Source organism: Archocentrus centrarchus, chromosome 11 (genome assembly GCF_007364275.1).
Source record: "Archocentrus centrarchus isolate MPI-CPG fArcCen1 chromosome 11, fArcCen1, whole genome shotgun sequence".
NCBI lineage: Eukaryota > Metazoa > Chordata > Actinopteri > Cichliformes > Cichlidae > Archocentrus > Archocentrus centrarchus.
In genome coordinates, this window is record NC_044356.1 from 22,240,303 (window position 1) to 22,262,348 (window position 22,046).

Sequence of the window (22,046 nt, forward strand, 5' to 3'; positions counted from 1 at the left end):
GACAGGCGAGGGCGCACAAGGACAGCAGAGGGTGTTGGAACCCCACAGTTTGCCACTCTCCTCTGTATGAGACCACATGACACCGCCTATCTGTGACACATGATATACATCCACATATTTTCTTGGCCCTTGCAATTTAAAATTGTGAATTTCGATGTGGGCAGGTGCCTCTGTTATCACCTACCTGGACAAAGTGGAGTAAGATGTTTAACAGGAACGTGATTAAGGAAGTTACGAGCCTCGGCTCTTTAAAACATTACCTAAACAGTATGTTGACGTTTGAACGCTGTCCCCAGGTTGTATGGTTGTTTTCAGTTAAAGCACCAGAACGGAATATTTTGATAGAGCCTCGGTCAGCCTCATAAGGCTGGAGAGGCGTGGAGTTCAGAAATAATCACATTAACTTTAAAAAAACTTAATTTGGCGGAGCTGTGTAAATACTTTGGCCACGATCAGTGTCGGGAACATGTCTTTACGCCTTGGAGGCACGGAAAGATAAACTGTGACCTCTTCTAAACAGGAACTACAAGCCCTGTTTAAAGCAGGCTAGTTCTTCTTTTACCACCATTCGCTGATTTTTTACTGAAAGACTCCACGTCTTGGGACTGGGAAAAAAAAAACGGCCATTGCCTGTATAAGAGCACAAAGCATCACATCATGATATTTTTTCCTTGTTCAAATGATAGAACATTTAATTTCAATTTAATATTGATTAGAAACCAACTATACACACATGTTCATACAAATGAGCTATGGAAATCATAATGTCTGGATTTCTAACTTGTTTAGGTACAAATAAAGTGTTGAGAATGGTTTTGGTTCAACCTTTGCTGATGTTTTTCATGTCTAATTGCCTTTTTATCTAAACTCTGACCACAAGACTTGACCTTTGAAGACTTGACTTGATTTCAGTTAAGATGAGGATAGCAGTCACAAGATAGCGATAGACGAGCGAGAAGGGTGGATTAAATGAAAGTACATATTGTAACTTGGTAGTATTGGTATTAAATGACCTTGTGGTAATTAGTTATATGTGCGTAAAAACAATTTTGATGTTTATTTAAAAATTGAAAAAAACTGTATTTTAATTGGTGATTGATTTTATGGGGGGGGGGGGGGGGGGGGCACTTTAGTAAGCCTTATCAGTAATTCAAATATGCTGATATACTATGAAAAACCAAGTATTTTGCAAATGTCATATATACAAATAATAATAATAATAATAATAATAATAATAATAATGATCGATTAAAGCATATTTCAACACCACAGATAGATAAATATTTAAATTCTATATATCCTGTGTAGATAACCCTTTTTATTTCTGCTGTCTCTCGTGCCCTCTGACACCTCCCACCCCCCTCTCGCCGCTGCCGTCGCTCTTTCTGTTTACCAGTCAATGCGTGTCGTCATCAGGGGGGACCATCATGAGGACTGGGCCATTAAGAATGACAGCTCTGAAGAAAGAGAGAGAGAGAGGGTAAATGGTGATCCCTCCCAGAGCTCCCTCTCCGCACTCTGAAGCGGTCTTCTCTCAGGTTCAGACCGGATTGCATCCCCTCTTTTCCAGAAGCCTCTCCTTCTCTTTAGGACGCAATCTCCCACCCACCGCCATCCCCGCTGCACACACGCACGCACACACCCCTCCAACCTGAGAGTCATCTCCTTGGCTTTGACGGCTTGCCGCGAAGTGGAGGTTTTTAAGTCGTGCTTGTGATGGAAAGCAGAGAGGAGATGGTGATGCTGGCAGAGGGAGGCCAGCTTGGCAAGAACGGCTCTAATTTGTCGGAAGCCATAGGAAGCCCTGCGCGAGAACCGCAAGGGAAGCCGGGCCACAGGGGTTGTCTGAGCACAGGCGGTGCGCCCTACTCCCGGGACAGGAGCGACCCGGTGGTGGAGGAGAGCGCACGGAGGAATTTGTGCGCCGACGTGAGGCCAGTTGGCACGTCTTCCTCCGGAGAGAGGCACCAGACTGACCATCACCACAAAGACGGCAGCAGCTCAGACACAGAGTCGGACTTTTATGAGGAAATTGATGTCAGCTGCACGCCTGAAAGCATGGACTACCCAACAGCTAAAGGTAGGCTGTGTTTGGGTGCTGCACGATTGCAGGTTTGTGCTAAAGACGACAAAGGCAATAAATATGTCAGCACTGTAGAATGAAACAGAAAATGTAAGATTTCTGTTCCGTGAAATGCGTCCAGTGTCTGCTTCAGGTTTAAATAGTGTAGCTGCAGTCGGTGCTGCACAGCTGTTCTGTCAAGTGACCACAGTGGCTGCAAACGTTGAGGTGACACCCACAACGTAAGCAGGCATTTTCCTCAGTGACTTTGACAATAAGATGCTCGTACTGCAAATGCGCCTATAGGCTACTGCGCAAGGAAGAATGTGGGGCTTTAAGCAAAAATCTGAAGGGAACGTGATATAGGGATCTTTTATAGTGTCTTTGAAGGTGCAAACACCCACTGCTCACTTTACTGTAGAAATGAATCATCCTATATGAAATTTATATGAATAAATATTAAGATGTGAAAAATTTGGAATCGCCGTCTCAAAATAAAAAGATGACAAAATTGTAAACTAATAACAACAATACAGCTTAACGATTGATATTTTTTTAACCAACTGAAATTATTGTTCACATCAAATCAATAGAGCCAAGAAAATGCCTGCAGAAAAAAAATAGTAGCAAGTGCATAAAACTCCACGAAATGAAGAACTAAGCGAGTTGTCAGGGTGGCTCTTATTTTTCACAAGTGAAACAAATAATAGAGTTAGCCTGCTAGTCTTCAAATGCCAACTCTTGGGATAATGTCCTATTTAATATTAAACGAATGAAATAAATAAAACGCTTCAGTCTCTTTCTGCTCCGTTTATATTGTAAATGTATGTATTTTACTACTGAATCTAATTAAATATGATTATTCTCTATTTTGGTTCAGGTCGAAATGGGGATTCTCCAAGCCACCCAAATGAGAATGGTACCGAGCAGAGTAAGACTGTCCCGGGTCAGGGCTCTCTGTCTTACGCAGCAGACCAGATTCGCCGGTACCGAACAGCTTTCACGCGGGAGCAGATCGCACGCCTGGAGAAGGAATTTTACCGGGAAAACTATGTGTCCAGGCCGCGAAGATGCGAACTTGCGGCCGCCTTAAATCTACCCGAAACCACCATAAAAGTAAGATTTCATCTCAGGGAAGCAGAGCTGAATTAGGCCTCTCGACCATAATCGCACATTTTGTAAGCTTGTGTCGATGTACACCAAAGCTACGGCAGTGTAAAACGGTCAGGCTCACGTAAATAAAATAGATAGAAATATAGAAATCGTAGGGAAAATAATCGCATAAGGTAAGATCAAAATATTAAAAAAAAAAAAAAAAGCGGGAGCAGCGTTACATAAACACAGATCATATGTATTTATTTATTTATTTAAGGTTGGTATTTTTGGTTTGATTAGAGTCAAATCCCATGCAATCAACAAGAAAAATTAATTAAAGTATTTTAACGTTTCTACAACCCAAATCCAAATGTTGGCGTGCATAAAAATAAATAAATAAATAAAGTCAGACGCTATCTATGCACTTGCTTGTGTCAGTTCAGCTCACTGGAGGCTGTGGTGGTTAATGTTTGACCCAGTGTGTCTCATTCACAGGTGTGGTTTCAGAACCGCAGGATGAAAGACAAACGCCAGCGGCTGGCCATGACTTGGCCTCACCCTGCCGACCCGGCCTTCTACACCTACATGATGAGCCACGCGGCGGCCACGGGGAACCTGCCTTACCCCTTTCCATCACACCTGCCCCTGCCCTACTACTCCCACCTGGGTGTCGGGGCTGGCTCAACTCCTGCTGCCACCCCTTTTTCAAATCCCCTGCGCTCTCTCGATAGTTTCCGGGTGCTGTCGCATCCCTATCAGAGGCCGGAGCTCCTGTGCGCCTTCAGACACCCTTCGTTGTACCCAGGTCCGACTCACGGCCTAGGTCCCGGAGGAAGCCCGTGCTCCTGCTTGGCATGTCACTCCAGTCAGCCCAACGGTATCTCCTCCAGGCCCTCCGGCTCGGACTTCGCTTGCTCCCCAACAAGCAGGACTGACGCTTTTGTCACTTTCACGCCTTCAGTGCTCAGCAAATCCTCATCTGTGACATTGGACCAGAGGGAAGAAGTGCCTCTGACCAGATAAAAACAACTCTTGTTCTACATAAACCTTTACCCCAAGCTTTTTAACCCTAACATATTATATGATCAGGACTGAAACAGCATGAGGGGGCAGTCAGTATATAAACAGTGAAAGCCAGTTTAAACTTGAGGAGAATAGAAAAATCTTCAGCCATAAGACGCACGAAAGATCTCCTGTTATTGAAATATAATAATCCCATTACAGAGCCAAGAGAGTAGGCTGAAATATGACCGCATGGACACAAAATCAGATTTGATTTCTATATGGGTTGTGGACACACACACATTCACACAAACACATGTACACACACCAAGAGAAACGTTTAAATCTCCGTGACTGATGACGTTAAGGTTTTGATCATTACTTGTCGTCGCTTTACGCGTCCAAATCAGCCTACACGTATTGTTAGTTACGCGAGAATGATGCTTTCCATCTCTCTTTTTAACAAGGGGATTTGTTAACAGACCGCGGCCGTCTCATTATAGTCAACTCTCCACACCGGGGCCCTCTCGACGGCCCGGGCCGAAATGTGCAGATGCTAGTAAAATTATTATTATTAAGTGATGTATATGTAAGACCCGGTGAATTTTGAGTGTTGAATTAATGATAATACCAGGAAGGTTTCTGCCAAAAGGTAACAAGGCGCCAAGGGAACGGATTACTACAGCACGCACGGTTTGAAGAAGGGAGGGGAGAAAGGGATCAGGAAGAGGATGGAGAGAGGACAATCAAAATGAGCGAAAAAAAAGTCTGAGCATTTTTAAGGCCATCGAACACTCTTCTTTTTCTGTTTTCACCCATGACTATATAAGAGACAGTGTGATTAAATTATGCCTATGGGCCTTCTTTCAAACCTTTTTCTCGCTTTGCACTGTTACAGTGGCGCCAGTTTAGCATTTTGTGTGGGAATACGGAATAATGTGTGACTGATTTTGTTTTGTTTGTTTATTATTAATCTTTTTATTTGGTTGGTTGTTTTTGTGTTATGGTTGGGTTGTCCTTAACGTTTAATTTGCAATAAATCCTGTCAAAGCATCGAAGGAGTGATCCATACGCGTTTCTGATTTATTTAAATAGCCAAGGTCCCGAATGAAGATGTTACTTTAATTCATGGTAACCGAATAAAACTGATTCAAGCAAGTTTTGTTCTCCTCCCGGTCATTTTGCTTCGTTCGGCTCAAGCGTATTAAGAATCCTCTCTACTCACAATTGGTTCAGGTCCAGCACTCCTACCGCCTCCCCTCAATAATAACACTAATTTTGTTCTCAAGTGGTAGCTGTCAAAACACCAGAGTGAGCCCCCCTATTTCCTCCTGATGGGACCGTTAGATTGACCGTGACAGTTAAGTGGTCCCCGGGCTCCGTTAACGCCACTCATATTTTCTCTGCGACCACTTAATAGACGCGACAGAATTAGTTGTCTGCAGATATTGGAAATGCAAAAAGATCGATCATTCGGAGAGGAGCGCCAACAATCAGCGGGGTCTTAATTGGCCGCGTTTGACCGGGGCTGCGCAAATTAAAAGAGTTTTCAGAGCGTAATAGGATTGGCGAAGTGCTGCGGCCCGCGGAGAGACACACAAATCACCCTTTAAAAGGAGTTTTAGGTCGTAGATTAGAAGTTATTGCAGTGATGTGCAAGAAAATGTGTGGTATTTAGCTTGGGCCTTGAAGTAAAAAAAAAACAAAACAAAAGAAAACAAACAAAGAAAACAAAACAAAAAACACTGGCCAGTTGCGCGTTTATAGTTATAATCGAACATCAGGATTTTATTTTCAAAAATGCTTCAGTTTTAGGTGACATATCCTTCAGGCTTTATTCTAACGAATTATTCCGAAACATAGCGATCTCCGCCAGTGAACCCAGACGCTAAGAATAACAAATTAGTTACCAAATATGACTTTTGACTATAGTTTTTCTTTTCTTTTTTTTTTTCTTTTTTTTTAATCCTCTGGTGCTTCCTGAGTTAAAAGGCACATCCTAATCAGACTCTACTGCACCCACAAAAACCGCACCGTTGAGCCCTCCCTCTCCCCCTACTCCCTCCCGCACACGCGTTTGATTGATGGCCATATTAACTGGAGTTCTTGTAAGTGTGACCGAGCTGATTAAAATGCATATGTTTGGAATAATACACCGTTTAAGCCTCCCGGGTCGGGGCGAAACCACAAGGCAGATTTATGTAAACTATCAGCCGGTGTCTTTAAGCCTGATGGGGACACGGGTCACGCAGGAAAATTGCTTTAGTTGGTGCATAATAAAATCGTACCATAAACTAAAGATGAACGGGTCGGACTAACGGAACATTCAAAAGGTGCAGTCTCATAAAAAAATTAAAAAAAAGAGGGATTCTGTTTTTAACTGTCTGAGAAATTTGGAGCTGACTTTCAACAGGAGCAGCAGCACTACACGACCATCTAAACCCGAGTCACACTGTGCCAAAATGACGCATTAAAGTGAGGCAAATTACAACCACATTTACCCAACCACACATATGGACTTCCATCTCTTCGCCGCATAAACTATACGACTGAATCCTCAGTGGCCTAATCCAGCACCAACATGCCATTTAATCGCTGGAAGATTGCGTGTGACTGAGCTTAAAGATATGATGGGCTCATAGATTGTGCACATAACAGCGATTACATCAGCCTTATAAGATCCTATTAGTGCGAATTGGCCCAGGTCTCCCCAGCTCCCACAACCAGCACAGAGCATTTTGATGGGGGCGGTGCAGTGCAGCTGTCCACCAACAGCAAATTCAAAAAAAAAAAAAGATATGTGGCTGCTGTTACCGCTGTTTAAATTGGATTACATCCTAATTTACAGACCCTTGCCGTAACACAAGAGGCTGGCGGAGGCGTGGACGGACCAATCACCAAGTAATGATGATGAATGGGAGATTAATGCGCATACAAGCAAGACAATTTGAGCCTTCATCTGTTTAAATAGGCTTCCAATATCATTTGGAAACCGAGGTCACGTTAAATCAATCGGGGGACGCGGGAAAGTCGTTTTCGTCGGCGTCTTTATCAACATTATTTACGGTGCACCGGAGACAGCTATGTGCAGCAAGAAAATGGAACGGCTGCTGCGTGCTCATGTGACATAGAAGAGCAAGTAAAACAGAGCAGGACGCATCCAGTGCTATCAAAAGATCCCCTTAAATCCTCGTCGTTAGTTGGTCAAATTAAGTGGCAAAACCATTTCTCAGGTTGTCTGTGCAGATTCAAACCAGAATCGGTCCCCTGTGTAATAAACTCAGTGGTTTTTGTAGCAGCGGTTCTTTGCAGCGTCACAGCGCTCACTGTCACAAGAGAGATACCAGAACATCCACTGTAAAGGATATTAATCGGTCAAATGATATCCTTTCCTTAACATCAGATAACTGAAACTTTTTTGTTTGACCCAAAAAACATCGCGAGCGCAAAGCAGGTCTTGGCGCCTATAGTCCAACTTGTTCGGAATTCATTCATTCATATTCTTTACGGGAGGTAGCAACTTTGTTACTGAAACAACCAACAGACGCATCTATCCCTTCACAGAGGAGGTTAGAAAATCTAAAACTGTATGGGTGGAATAAAGACAATTATAGGTGTTAATAGAGGCTTAAACACAGTAGGTTTGGGCTATGGTTCAAAAGGAATAAAAAAAAAATTAGACATGAAAGTGATGCACTACACATCATCCAAACAGAATTATGATTACTGCAAAATTGCAGCACAGAAGAAATAGTGAAACCAAGCTTTGCAGGACATTTATAAAATATTACAGAGTATTATCATTCCAGGGTTTTATCCATTTATTTCAGTCAAGTACTCAAGACTTACAAAAACGTACGGTTAGGTCTATAATTTGTTGGACAAAGATACATTTTTTTTTTTTGTAGTTTTGCCTCTGTACACCACCACAGTGGATTTTAAACCAAACAATCAAGTGATTGAAGTGCAGATTTATTCATTCATGCGGTTTAACAAAAGAAAAATAAATACAAAACTGAACTGTTTAGGAATTACAGCCATTTTTATACACAGTCCTCCATTTTCAGAGGTTCAAAAATAATTGGACAGTTGACTGACAGCAGTTTCACAGCCACACGAGGCCTTTCCCAGACACAGTATCCAAAGTTGATTCAAAGTGTTGAATTTGTATTTTATAGCTTATCACTGTCATTTTGAGGTGTTACTGCAAGTGTGTTATGTTAGCAAAATGTTGAATGGATTATAGTCTTATCCATTGGGAGAACCCTCTGGAAAGCCCTACTCTTCAAGAAAAGCACAGTTTCTGCTGCAACAATCTATCCCCTGAGGCTGAAGTACTGGTAAGGTGAGGCTGATGACAAAGTTTGCTGAGGCAAATTGTAAATATGTTATTGAAAGGTTTTATTATCCACTAATTAAACTGTAATGAAAGGTTTAGAGTTGCTAAAGGATTTTAGTGTCATCTCATATCAAACAGCTGTTGTGGTGGACGAGGTGATCTTGGGATCAGTGTTTCATTTTTAATGTTTATTGGTGTTGGTGGTGGGGTTGAAGTCATTGCATTTTCCAAATGTAGAGAAGCTAAAGTTGATTACACATGGCAGAACTGTGTGGAAAACACGCATAAAGTACTGCAGTCTATGCAAGAAAACACACCTAGCAGTAACCAAGAACGTGCAGCCCTTGTACAGCATGCTCAATGAGTTAGCGTGCTTATGCTTCACAGTCTGGTTGTGTTAGCTCTAACTGAATTGTTTTCCCAGTTTTTATGTTTTTTTTTTTCTGATGCATACAAACTACGTATATTCTTAAGTCACGTCACAGGTAGTCCAGTCCAATCTTATCCAGGTACAAAAGGAATTGTGCTTTCTCCAACTGGAGCAATTTCCTCTGCATCAATTGAGCAGAAACATTCACGACTGTTGGTACTGCTGCAATCAATTTTACAAAGAAAAGAGATTTACCCTTATTTGCGGACACGAGTGGGCACGGTTACCAATTTTGATGGAGGAACAGAAAAGCCGTTATATGAGAAGAACTGAAGAAAGAAGATATTTGACTTCAAAGGCTAGAGGTTGACCAGAGCACAAAGAGTAAATGTGAGGACAGAGAGAGAACATGCACAAAAGCAGGAAATTTAAATAAATAAATGCAAATTCAAACAAACAAAAAAAAAATACAATTTTGAATTGAGCAGCTATGATTAAGACAGCAGCAGCATAACAGCCATCCTAAAATAATCTGAATATCTATCTGACTTTATTGGGCTTACCTTTCTGTCAGTGGTGATCCACTCCTTTTATAAATCATCCTTCTAGGGAAAACTGAAGTACTATAACCTGTAGATCAGGGCTCTTCAACTCCAGGCCTCGAGAGCCCCTGTCCTGCAGGTTTTAGATGTGTCTCTGCTTCAACACACCTGAGTCAAATATAGAAGTCTTTAGCAGGATTATGGAGAACTTGACTGCATACTGAGGAGGTAATTCAGCCATTTGATTCAGGTGTTTTGGATCAGGGACACATCTAAAACCTGCAGGACACTGGACCTCGAGGCCTGGAGTTGAAGAGCCCTGCTGTAGATCATTAGCTCTTATTCCTGTATTGTAGTGATTTGGATCCTTAGGGGGAACGACTGAATCTGTTTATTTTGCAGAATAGCTGCCAACCATATAAACTGAGACATTTATGTACTTTATAATAATGTAAAATGAGAGATTTTTATTTAAAAGTCTTTGCATTTGGCAAGCACAACAAATTGTTTGATATAGTTGTGCAATAATTTTTTTTAAAAAGGAAGGAAAAGACAGAAAAAGTATTTTTCCTTGAAATAATTCTGTTACAAATGTGCCCTCTCATCTTGATAAGCATATGCAACCTGGTTTGTTTTCCTGAGCTGCACCAGTTCACATCCTATCATTAGTATGCTGCACTGATCCATAAGAAAATTCTCTTTCACTGACAGAAATCACGACCCCTTTATTGTTTTTATAAGCCCTCCTCTGCACTGATGGTGGAAAAAAAAATGTTGCATTTGTCTGTTTATGGGTCACCAGTGTAGAGAAAAGTGCATTTTCTTCAGACGTGAAAATCAAATATACAACCTGCTGATTTTTGTATGTGTAAGTCTGTCACCACAGGCCTAGTCAGAAATGTAGAAAAGGCTGAAGACCTGCATCACTACTCCTCTGATGTAGGTTACAACTGTCATTTCAAGTCCAAATAATGGCCACATAATGGCCAAGTGTCATTTTATTGATGGTGCTGGTAGAAGTTGGGCTCATCGGGGGCTCCCAGAAGCCTCAGTGTGACGATGATTATCAGCCTGTTAAATTTCTTTTGATTGTTCAGCTTCTTTCCCCATGAGAGCTTTTTGTTTTGTGGAGCCGCTCACAGAGCGCACCGCATTGTGCAATATTATTTAAAATGATTTAATAAGCACTTTGTTTTACGATGGAGTGTTATTATTTTATGACCCACTCGGCAGCCAATAGCTTTGCACATCGGTCCAACTCTCTCCGCACCTCGCATTATTTTACTGCACGCTGGCTGCTTTACTGCTCGACAGTGGCGGTGACTAAAGGCGACAGGAAAAGTTGTTCCCCTTCTTTCCCAGAGAAACAACCAACTCCAGTGACAAGTATGAGGGAAAAGTGCGTTCCCACACTCGTACTGGGCTTACATCACTCAAAATGCTGAACTTTGTCCCTTATGGTGGGAATGTGCTGCAACTGAGGACTAATTGATGTCTTGTGCATAATAAGAACAATAGATATCAGTGTGATGTTGGCCTTTGTTGAGGCTTGTGCTCAGTAAGTATACAGTGTACCTGCTTGCGTGTGCCTGTCTCTTGTTGTGTGTGCCTGTGATAGAGTACCTCATTGCTGCAGTGATGTATCCTCATTATGCCCCCATCCCTTGACCGTCACACCCAGTCTACTGGTTCTCTCATGGGGGACTAGGGGAATCTGGGCTTCCCCTTCTGTCCATGTCTCCATCTCCCAATTCTCTGACCTTGTGACTCAACACACCACAACCCCCAACCTACGCTGACTGTGAAGTGCTGAGTCGTGCTGTCCTCTTACTGCTGCTGACCTGTGGTTTGGTGATTTTAACTCAACTTAAAAAGGTTAGCTTTTGAAAGTGCTGCAGGCTATGAGACCCAGTGTAATGACATCATAATAAATATGTGGATAACATGCAAAATTCCAGTCAGGCCATGAGCTTTACCTGGCAGACCTCACTCCCTTAGCATATAGTCATTAAATGGATATTTAGGATCCATTATTAGAAATATTTCTGTCTATATTTGTTGTAAAATAAGAAAGGTTTAGTTGCTGTCTAGCTACACTGTATGGACAAAAGTATTGGGCCACACCTCTCAATCCATGAATTCAGGCATTATCAGTCTGTTTGCCACAGGTGTATAAAATCAAGCACCTAGCCATGCAGTCTGCCTTTACAAACATTTGAGAAAGAGTGGATCGTTCTAAAGGGTTCACTAAACAAATGTGGTACTATAACAGGATGCCACCAGTGCAACAAGTCAGTTCCTGAAATTTCTTTTCTCCCAGATTTTCAACGCTCCCCTGTGAGTGGTATAATTGCAAAGTGGAAGCATTTGAAGCCACAGCAATTCAGCCACGATGTGGCAGACCACGTAAATTTACAGAGTGGGCTCCCTGAGTACTGAGACACACAATTCAATTCAAATCAATTCAGTTTCATTTATATAGTACCAAATCACAACAAACAGTCACCTCAAGGTGGTTTATATTTTAAGGTAAAGACCCTATAATAATTACAGAGAAAACTCAACAATCAAATGACCCCCGATGAACAAGCACTTGGTAACAGTGGGAAGGAAAAACTCCCTTTTAACAGGAGGAAACCTCCAGCAGAACCAGGCTCAGGGAGGGGCAGTCATGCCACAACCGGTTGGGGGTGAGGAGAGGGAGACAGGACAAAAGACACACTGTGGAAGAGAGACAGAGATTAACAATGATTTATGATTAAATGCAGAGTCATGTATAAAGAGAGTGAAAGAGGTGAATGAAGAAGAAATATTCAGTGCATCATGGGAACCTCCCCAGCAGAGCCCCATTGCAGCGCAACTAAGGGAACGTTCAGGGTCACCTGATCCAGCCCTAACTATAAGCTTGATCAAAAAGGAAAGTTTTAAGCCAAATCTTAAAAGCAGAGAGGGTGTCCCAAATCCAAACTGGGAGCTGGCTTCCACAGAACAGGGGCCTGAAAGCTGAAGGCTCTGCTTCCCATTCTACTCTTAAGTATCCTAGGAACCACAAGTAAGCCAGCAGTCTGAGAGCAGAGTGCTCTATTGGAGTGATATGGTACTATGAGGTCTTTCAGATAAGGTTGGGCCTGATTATTCAAGACCTTGTTTGTAAGAAGAAGGATTTTAAGGATTTAAACTTTTAAATAAGGGTTTAAAAGTTTGCATGTTCTCCCCGTGTCTGCATGGGTTTCCTCCGGGTACTCCGGTTTCCTCCCACAGTCCAAAGACATGCACTTACTGAGGTTAGGTTAACTGGAAACTCTAAATTGTCCATAGGTGTGAATGAGAGCATGAATGTGAGTGTGGATGTTGTCTGCCTCTCTGTGTTGGCCCTGCAACAGGCTGGGGACCTGTATAGGGTGTACCCTGCCTCTCGCCCTACGTCAGCTGGGACAATGAAGAGAAGCCAATATTATGTACATTACATAAAAGTCTCAAATGCTCTGCTGAGTTCCAGACCTCCTCTGGCATTAACATGAGCACAAAAACTGTGTGCTGGGAGCTTCATGGTATGGGTTTCCATGGTTGAGCAGCTCCTGTAAGTGTACTGTGTAGGTGGCCAGGTACCTTCATCCATATATAGTGTAGTTGCCACTGACTGTGAAACTTAACCCGTCTACTACCACAGCCCTGTGGTAGTGAAAGGGTTAATCAAAACATAAACTGGATGTCTGTTTGTTTTTTTTCTGAAATCTGTCTGAAAACAGTGGTTTGATTCAGTAACTAAGATGTAAGTCTTTTTTTAAAAAAAAAATATGAAGCGCTTACTGTGTCATGCAGGAAAAGAAAGCTTGACAAGTCTATCAGCAGTGGCTAGCTAAGAGCGGCTAATTCCTTTTGAATCTGGTCATAGCCTACTAAAGAAGCAGGAGAAACAGGTTGTAATCATGTTGTATGTGTGCATTAAAGCAAGTTAAGTTTGGGAGGTAAGGTTACACCATGGGAAAGGGAGCAGGGGAGATGGTGGTACCAGATAGTGAGGGTATCAGAAGAGGAGCTAAGAGCCTGTGCTTAGTGCCTTAATGGATCATTTCAAAGAACACTCACACTGTTTGGCAGGGAGCAGACCTCCTTAAAACTATAAAACTCTGGTGATTGACAGTGTAGATGTGGGGTTAGCTGTCTGACTACATTCAGTGCTTTAAATGTCCCCACCAAAAAGCTTGGTGGGCATTTATCGCCTGGATTAAAATAGGCCTGTGCAATGAAGACGGTAAAGAACTTGTTGGCTTTAACTCTACGGCTGCAGAATTAGGGCTGAAATTATCATCTTGACTGGTTGCACACAATATCATCAATCTTAATGATAGCCAATTATCTAATTTATTATGATTGCGTTTTACTAGCTCTGTTAGGCAGGTTTAAGTAAATCGTATTATATTACAACAGTAGTAAAGTGCAAATTATGTTTAAAAAAATCATGGAAAAAATGGGCAATCTGTTGCCCAAAAATACTGTTGCATTTATGTATAGGTCTTTATTCTATTCACGCAGTCACTAAAATGAACAATAACTGTTAGAATGACTAAATTAAACTGATGCACTGCAGCTAAAGTGATCCCTTTACAATCATTACTTCCATATATCGTTATATAACAGTGGATTCCTGATTAATCTGCTCATCCTTATCAATTAAATTTTTACATTGGCTACATTGTTCTGAAAAGTCAGTGTGACTTGGTTTGGTTAGAATCAACAAAGAGCTGCTTATTTAGCATTGGAATTAAGGAAAGACTGCAAAGGGAGGAGTATTTTTACAGTAATCCCTTTGGAAGATGCAAAACTGAACTCAGTACCAAAGAGACTTGAAACAGTGCAATCTGAGATTACTATTTAATTCATCAGAATGTGTTCTGTGTGGCATTTTTTAAAATAAATCAACAGCATGCATGGTTAATTTCCTGTTAAGCAAATTTTGAAGGGAACGTCTCTTTGAAGCGGTCAAAATGAAAGCCGTTAATGAATGAATAGCGAAGTGGTTTAATAAGACAGACAGACTGACGCTGACAGATAGACCTGTGGCGTCTTCAGGTTGTGACTCACAGACCAGGAACCCAGATTAAGCAGGGAACGGACTTAACAAGGGAATCTTGTTTTGGTCATCTGTGTGGGAGGAAGGGAGGTGAAAATGCACTGGGAATCCTCGCTTTAAAGAGTTTTTTTTTTCCTGTTTTTCTTTCTTTCTTTTTTTGTCTTTTATATCAGTGCACATTCACTGTGAAGGAGGAAGAACAAATGGGTAAAATATAAAAACAGGACAGGAAGAATGGAAGAGAATGAGGCAAAGTGTGTGTACAAGCTCTGGAGATCAAGAAAAAGATGAAGGTAAGGAGGGAAGGTTTATGGTGATGCTCTGTTTGTGACGGCTGTCTGCTGAATGAAAACAGGTCCTCTTTAACTCCTCACGGGTTAATGGAACTTTTATGAGTTTGTTCTGCAATCATGTAACCCCTGGCGTCTCCGTTCTTCTGTTTCTCTCTCTCTGCATCCTTGTCTCTCATTCTGTCTCTTTTTCCACCCCCTTATTGCAGGGCAGATCAGAGGTGAGCCGCTCCTATGTTTCTGTAAACACTGCTCTCTCTCTCTCTCTCTGCATTGGGTTTATGAGAACAGAACTGGTTTGGAGGAGGTCTCCAGTGTATGACTCACAGCTCTGGCTTAGCTAACATTAGGTGAAGACTTGTTTAGGTAGTGGTTACCATTGTCAGTTGGGCAGTATGGACAGCAGCCGTCTAATAGCTGAGAAGTATGTAAAGGTCCAGGGGTTTCTCTTGTCCAACCATTACTTCTGTAGTGTGGGAAATAATTGGTCCCACTTTCCAGAGGGTGGCAATGGGTCTTTAATTGTACATAAAAAGTAGAACTAGAAGCTCATTTGTTTTATTATAGCGAACCACATTTGCAAACCCCGACACCAATCCTTCTGACACCTCTCACAAAAACGCTCCCCACCAGGGCAAAAAGAGTAGATGCCTGGCAATACAAGGTGCATTAAATATGAAGAAAGAGATATGGGTTACAGCATGTGTGGTGGATTGATGGAGATTGGCGCAGAAAGGCGACGGGAACCCGACCAGGTCTCCTATCATAAAGCACAGCTGAGGAATGGATGACTGCGGGCCAGACGCAACTTTTAATGGTCACCCATGACTCATGCTGACTGTCAGTAATGAGTTTTATTCACTTCCATCATTTGAGTGTCGATTGTAATCATGGGGCTATCTGAGAGGGATGATTGACGGGATGAAAGCAAAGATGTGGGGTGGGAGGTGTGGGCTAAAGGACAGCAGAAAGGAGATGGACTGTGATCCAGATGCTTGTATGTACCTGTCTTTAGTGGCAAATCAGAGGCAGTCAGCTACTGACTAGTTCAGAGCTATGTGGAGAGAAAATGCACGTGTGATTAAAGCCTCATTTTACATACAAAAAGACTAAATTTGCATCTCATGTCCAAATCTTGCTATCGCTCTTTGATTCTTTGTTTGTCTTTCACATCCTCTGTTTCCCACTTCCCCATTTAAGTCACAAAATCTAAAATGACACCCCCACCCCCCCAAAAAGAGTCACTCCCGCCTCTTTTTTTTTTTTGTTTCCTCAAACATCCACAAACTCTTTTGGCTATATTGGAGCAGCTCTACATAGAAGCACATGGTCAAAAACAGGCAGTTTAAGGATGATAATCAATATTGATCCTAGTTACAGAGTGAGTGCAGAGTGATGCAAAAGGGAGAGGGCTCCTTACTCTGTCTAGATGTTGATGGGATCAATGAGCTTTGGAGGCTCAAGAATGAATAGATCCTTGTGGGCACGCTCTGTTAGTGGTGACAGGACCAGCAAATTTTATACAGTCTCCACATCTCTCCCATCACCTTTCTATTCCTACTTTTTCCTCCCTTTAACAATACATTCTAACAGCAAACGAACCTGTGTGTGCAAATGCATACTGTGTCTGTGAGTGTGTTCATGGTGGTGACATGAGATGAAACATCAGCCTTGTTTTTCACCCCTGAGGCTATTGATTTGAAGGCAATGCGGTAATTCTACTGGGCAGTTACATTAGAGAGACATGTCACACGTGCTCTTGTTCTTATTTTTTATGAACCAAGATTGCAGTCGATCACAGAGGATGCACAATAAAAAAGAACTAAATAAAAAACAAAAGGAAATATAATCTACAAAAAAGGCCCAACCCAGATCTGTAGAAATTCTTTAGAATAAAGTAGGTTGACTGTTGAGGTGGACATTGAGGTAAGATCCGTCCCAATTGGTCATGTTCACGCTGACAGTAACAGAGCCTTTTCTATTCTAATAAAACCTGTCCTCGCTATATTTACCTGCTTAGCACAGTCCAGTGCTCTGGGGCCACTGTGACCTGCCCGCCCGGGTGTGTCCGTGCAGGCTTGGAGGGAGACATAATGGTGACTTAGCACCTGGATGTGTCAACGATATGTAGATTCAGCGATGTTGATGCAGAATTCTGAACTGGCAGCGAATGCAAATTTATTTGTGGCCCTACCTTGTGTGGAGATGGAGAACCAGGGTTGAGTGTGTATGTGTGCAGGTGCACAACATAAGGGTGAGAGAGAGAGAGAGACGATTCAGCTGTGTGGGTGAGAGCGGTGGATTAGAGATGACAGGCAAGACTGAGGAATCCCATCATTCCACATCCAGGGAGCACTCCATTCACCCACTGACATGGCCCTCTGGGGTGGGGATAGGAGGGTGCTAGTTACACCCTGTCAGGGGGTCTTATGACCTGATGGATGCGGTGCTACGGGACTCAGAGAACACCCTGAATATTGCCTCTCATACACACTGTTAACTCATAAGCTCACTGATTTCAGTGATGCAGGATGCACACATGCACTTGCTTTTGGATCTAATTTCTTAGTGTCCTTTCACTTTTCTACAAATTTTATTTTACTTCACATTTGAGCTGCACAAAATAAGTTGATGAGCATAGATGAGTACATATACTCCCAGGGTCTCATATGAACAGTCCTAAACAGCCTACCACAACTATCATTGAACTGAAAAGCCCCTAAGTTGCATCTTCTTTTATTAGAATGACATAATAACTATCCATCAACTCAGCCAGCCAACCGTATCTCTCCCTCCTGACGGCCACAGCCAATCGGCTACCTCAATATTTGAGAGCTAATTTGTCACAGTCAGCAGCGTCCCTCCCATTTCTTCCTCTCCCTGAAGTGAGTGCTATTGTCATCCCAAAGTCTCTGAGGATGGTTTATCATTCCTGCTTTGTACAGCACAGGGACTTATGAGACACACACAAATATTTTCAGGCCATCTTTCCACCCATACCAACCACACAGCACCTTTTTGTTTATGAGCATTTAATTTTGCTCCTCTTTTCTCTCTGTATTCCTCACACACATATGCAGACAGTGATGGCTGTGTTTGTGTGTGTGTGCTGTTTTCCCTCCACTCTGCTCTAAACGAACCAATTATGGGTGTTTATGTAGCTTTAATGCGTGTAAGTGTCAGGAGAGAAACATTGCACCGCTCACCACCTAATCAATGAGGCCTTGCATGCTACACCACCACTTGCTTTTCTCCCTTCTTCCTTGTCCTCTATCACATCACTCCTTCCTCCTCAGTCCCCCTGATTTTCTTTTCTCCTTTCTCTCTTTCTCTGCTTCTCTCTCCCATTCTTTCTCTGTTCAATTAGCAAGAGGATGAGAATGAGGTTTCTGGCCAATTGGCCATGAAGAGAGCTTTAAATGGAGCAAGATGAGGCCATCAGAAAGTTGCTATGCTCAGGACAATGAGTGTAAGTCTTTCACAAAGATTGGTTATGGTATATTTAGAGTTAGTTCCAACCATAAATTTGGTGGGGGTCCATATTTTCTTTGTCTCTTCAGAGCGTTATTACCCCTCAGAATGTGTTTTTCCACTCTGATTGCTGAGTCTGGATCAGCCTGCATTTACATTGCTCTCAGCCACCCTTACCCAATAACGGGTCTGAAGTAGCACTTCTGGATCAGGTGTTGGAGATACTTTCTCCCCTAGTTGGTGGCAGAGATGAATGTAGCTCAGTGGGAGCTGTATCCCCCCTGAGGTTTGGGGGCCCACCATGGTGGGTCCGACGGGAATGGCAGGGCCAGAGCCCTTTTACCGACACTAGTGATTATTTACCGGGCCCGGGCCTCTGTGGGAACCGGCGTGATGGATTCTGACGGGGTTGATGATCACTCTTCCAATGAGAGTAATTAATATAATGAAGAGCTACTGAGCATTGCAGTAGCATGTGATGAATAGCACAACGCTGCTGTCGTTACTCACAGGTGACAGAGGGTGTGTGGGAGGTAATGTGAAGAGGGAAGTATACAGTATAAGAGGAGGAAAGGATAGAAAAAGAAAGCCAGGACAGATAGAGAAGCATGAATCTATATGCTGAAGAAAGCCAGGGAAACTGATTAAATTATTAGAAGGCCTAAATTCCAATGGCAGAAATAGTGGAGGAAAAGACAGAAAACAAGTTAGCATGACAGGGCAGGCAGGGACAATTTTTTAAGGGGCCCACTTTCCCTCACGTATTTACTCATATTGTTGAGATGCAACCTTTTAACCAGGTAGTGGCTCTATGTTTCATTCCAACCCATTACACCCCCATAAATATTCTAATGAGGACTTCACAGTTATAATTAGTTGTTGTTATGGCGCCTTGCTTTCCACAAGACGTGTAATGTGCTGACCTGCTGTCTGAAATGGAATTATCTTCACTAATGAACCTAAACGGAGTCAGTGACTCAAAATGGAGGAATGATGTCTACAAAACAGGAAAAAGACGTGTGGGTGTTGAGCTGATGTGCAGACACTGTGGGTGTGGATATGAACTAGGGCTAATGGCCTGAATATTATTGGTGGGTTCATGTAAAAGATATCAAGACCACATTACTACGCAGCGAGACAGTGGCTGGCTTGTTACACACCACTGGGCGAGCAGTAATACCTGCTAGATTTCAGCTACTAATTTAGCCACATGCCACTTAACGTGCGTTTGATATGAATCACAGGGTGCTTAGAGGAGCCTTGCAGCCCCCCCCTCGGCCCTTTCCCTCCCTGCCCCGTGACCCCACCACTCTTACTTCCTTAAAGAGCAAGTCATTAAACAGCAGAGAGGATCCACCAGCAGTTATAATGGGGAAATAATGAATGCTGTTGCCTCAGGTATTTATCACAAGCAGCAACTCTCAGAGCTGAGGCTGTTTTAATCTCTAAATGGCAGGGGGTGTGTGTGTTCTGTGGGGGGGGGGGGGGGGTAACCAGGTGGGAAATTAACCAGAAGCAGATACTAGAGTGAGGCAAACAAATTAATCATCTGCGTATAACATGCACAAATTTAATTTCAAGATTAGATTAGCTCAGGTTGATTTAGGTTTCCTGGTAGAATAGAAAAATAAAATGACTCAAGTTCAGTGTTATAAGACTGAGATGTCTGAATCCCTCAGTGCAGTCGCAACCCATGCATCAAACACTGAACTCTTGTTGACACTTTAGTGTTGTATGCTGGTGTCGACACAGTCTGTGTGGTGTGTCTGGTGTCCCACCACTGGCTGCCCAGCCGAGAGGGTGAGGCCCTCCGGCTCAGACCGGCTGGCTCGAGACTTTGTCGTCCCTCAGTCGCTCGCGTCCCCTTCAGACGTCAGCACAGGCCGGTCTCCACCACGGCTCCTTTACCTGCCTGCTTTCATGTGTCCTTTAATGAGGAAACCGCCGGCTCCGCAGCCTTCCTATAAAACACAGGCAAATTAAAACACCAATATGAATCAGCTACACTGCCTAATTCAGCAGGCCAAGCCAGAGGCGTAGCTCTACTTTAGGAAGAACTCAGGAAGACCAGATCCTATTGTCTGCAAAGGCCAAAGTGCCAAATCCTGCCTGAGAAAAGACCTGGAAAAAAAAAAGAATATTACAATAGAAGAGATAACAATGGATTCTTAATCTAAGCCTCAGAGTACGTCCACTCTATTACAATCAGATGAAGATCAGCTTCAAAGCACACAGCTGAGGCAAGTGCATAACTTCCCAAGGAACAATAACAGAGTAGTCACAAGCCCACCACAACTCCTGCCACCAAGGGCTCGCCACAGTCTGCTAGAACTGCGGCTGCCACTTAGACAACAGCACTCCATAAAATGTCGAAGAAACATCAGCCCTCAGAAAAAAAAGGGAGAAATAAAACAAAACCACACTTGTTTTTTTCCCTCTCATTTCATTGTAATGATGGAAATAAGGGCATCATTCTGAGATTAGTGCTGCTATTTCTCCCCGAGAGGCAATACGCATTATACAAGAGCCTGCTGAAGAGTTTTGAAGGAACAATGGAACAACAGCCCACTGAGGAGAAGGATGGCAGGATCATATGCTGATTTTCCAACATTAAGAGGCATAAAACCAGTGTAACAGCATCTAAGACATGAAACCAGAAGGCTGATGATGCATGTTATTGTCTATGACCTTTCCTGTTACATAATCTTCGGCTGATCTGGGATGTTTTTTTTTAATAATAAATGCTTGAATTACAAGTGTGGCCCAGAAGGCTTTAGGATATATACAACATATGACACCAAAAGCAACCTAGAAGCACAAATGAACACTTTCGTTGAAACACTGAGAGGCTGTGTATGATGTCATAAGTAACAGCGGCATATATAAGCAAACGTGAGCCAACAAGTTCTCAGACCTGGCTCATTTTCAAATGCTGTGATTTTCACGTCAGCATCATACAGTACCTGCAAAGTTTTGTGACAGACATGTGCTGACAGACATACAGACATTTTTTAAGTGCTCAAAATTGCCACTATGGTACTTCCTGCTGCAGTAGGTGTCTCCAGGGCCACATATCAGCATGATGACACAAACACACTTGGAAGGATTTCACAAGGTGATAACTTTAATGATAATGCTGCCCAGGCTGGTAAATTATTTCTCAATTTATTAATATTATCGCAGCAATTTTAGGACAGACGGTCATTAAATAATGTACCAAACATTGGTGTGACCGTCGGGATAAACTACAGTAACCTTTGTGTTAATTATTGAATAACTACATATATTTACATTATCCTCAGGAAATTGTAGTCAATTAAGTTTAGAACTATTTAGAAAATGCTACTAAGATAATATACTCCATGCATACTGTCTGTACTGTCAACATTCTGGTCAGCCTCACTGTGTCAGCATTATCACACACCTGGGTTCATTTTAAGCATTTGGCCAACATGAATTGACGATATGCACATTAATATGTTTTATGTTAGTGGGACACTTAAGAATTTTCTGAGCAATTTCTGATTAGTTATCAGATAAGATTACCACTGAGCCCCTCTCTTACTGCAGGAAACTATATATTCACTAAAATGATACTAATTATACTTTTATTAATATCTGGAATGTCTATTTTCATAGGTTTGTACATATGCCAGTCATTTAAAAATGGAGCTGAGAGTTAAAGTTTGATAAGTTGCAAATATTCTATAAAATACAGCAAAGTTAACTTACAAGAAAATACAAACACTGAATACATGGAACATCTTTTATTTTAGGCTACACTGTGACTGAGGCAAAGAC

The 22,046-nt window shown here is 42.3% G+C and overlaps 1 protein-coding gene across 1 annotated transcript; it reads left to right on the top strand.

The window, feature by feature from the left end:
• Positions 1-1,468: 1,468 nt before the first annotated feature.
• evx1 (even-skipped homeobox 1) lies at positions 1,469-5,168 on the top strand. Its single transcript, XM_030741528.1, has 3 exons — positions 1,469-2,080; positions 2,943-3,178; positions 3,653-5,168. Exons 1-3 carry the CDS (start codon positions 1,717-1,719, stop codon positions 4,178-4,180), a joined length of 1,128 nt encoding a protein of 375 aa, XP_030597388.1. The 5' UTR covers positions 1,469-1,716; the 3' UTR covers positions 4,181-5,168.
• The last annotated feature ends 16,878 nt before the right edge of the window (positions 5,169-22,046 follow it).

Excerpts from the sequence above, each read along its gene's own strand:
- evx1 (XM_030741528.1), top strand. The coding sequence starts at position 1,717 with ATGGAAAGCAGAGAGGAGATGGTGATGCTGGCAGAGGGAGGCCAGCTT. Across the intron at positions 2,081-2,942 it reads GGACTACCCAACAGCTAAAG|GTCGAAATGGGGATTCTCCA; the intron begins GTAGGCTGTGTT and ends ATTTTGGTTCAG. Across the intron at positions 3,179-3,652 it reads TACCCGAAACCACCATAAAA|GTGTGGTTTCAGAACCGCAG; the intron begins GTAAGATTTCAT and ends TCTCATTCACAG.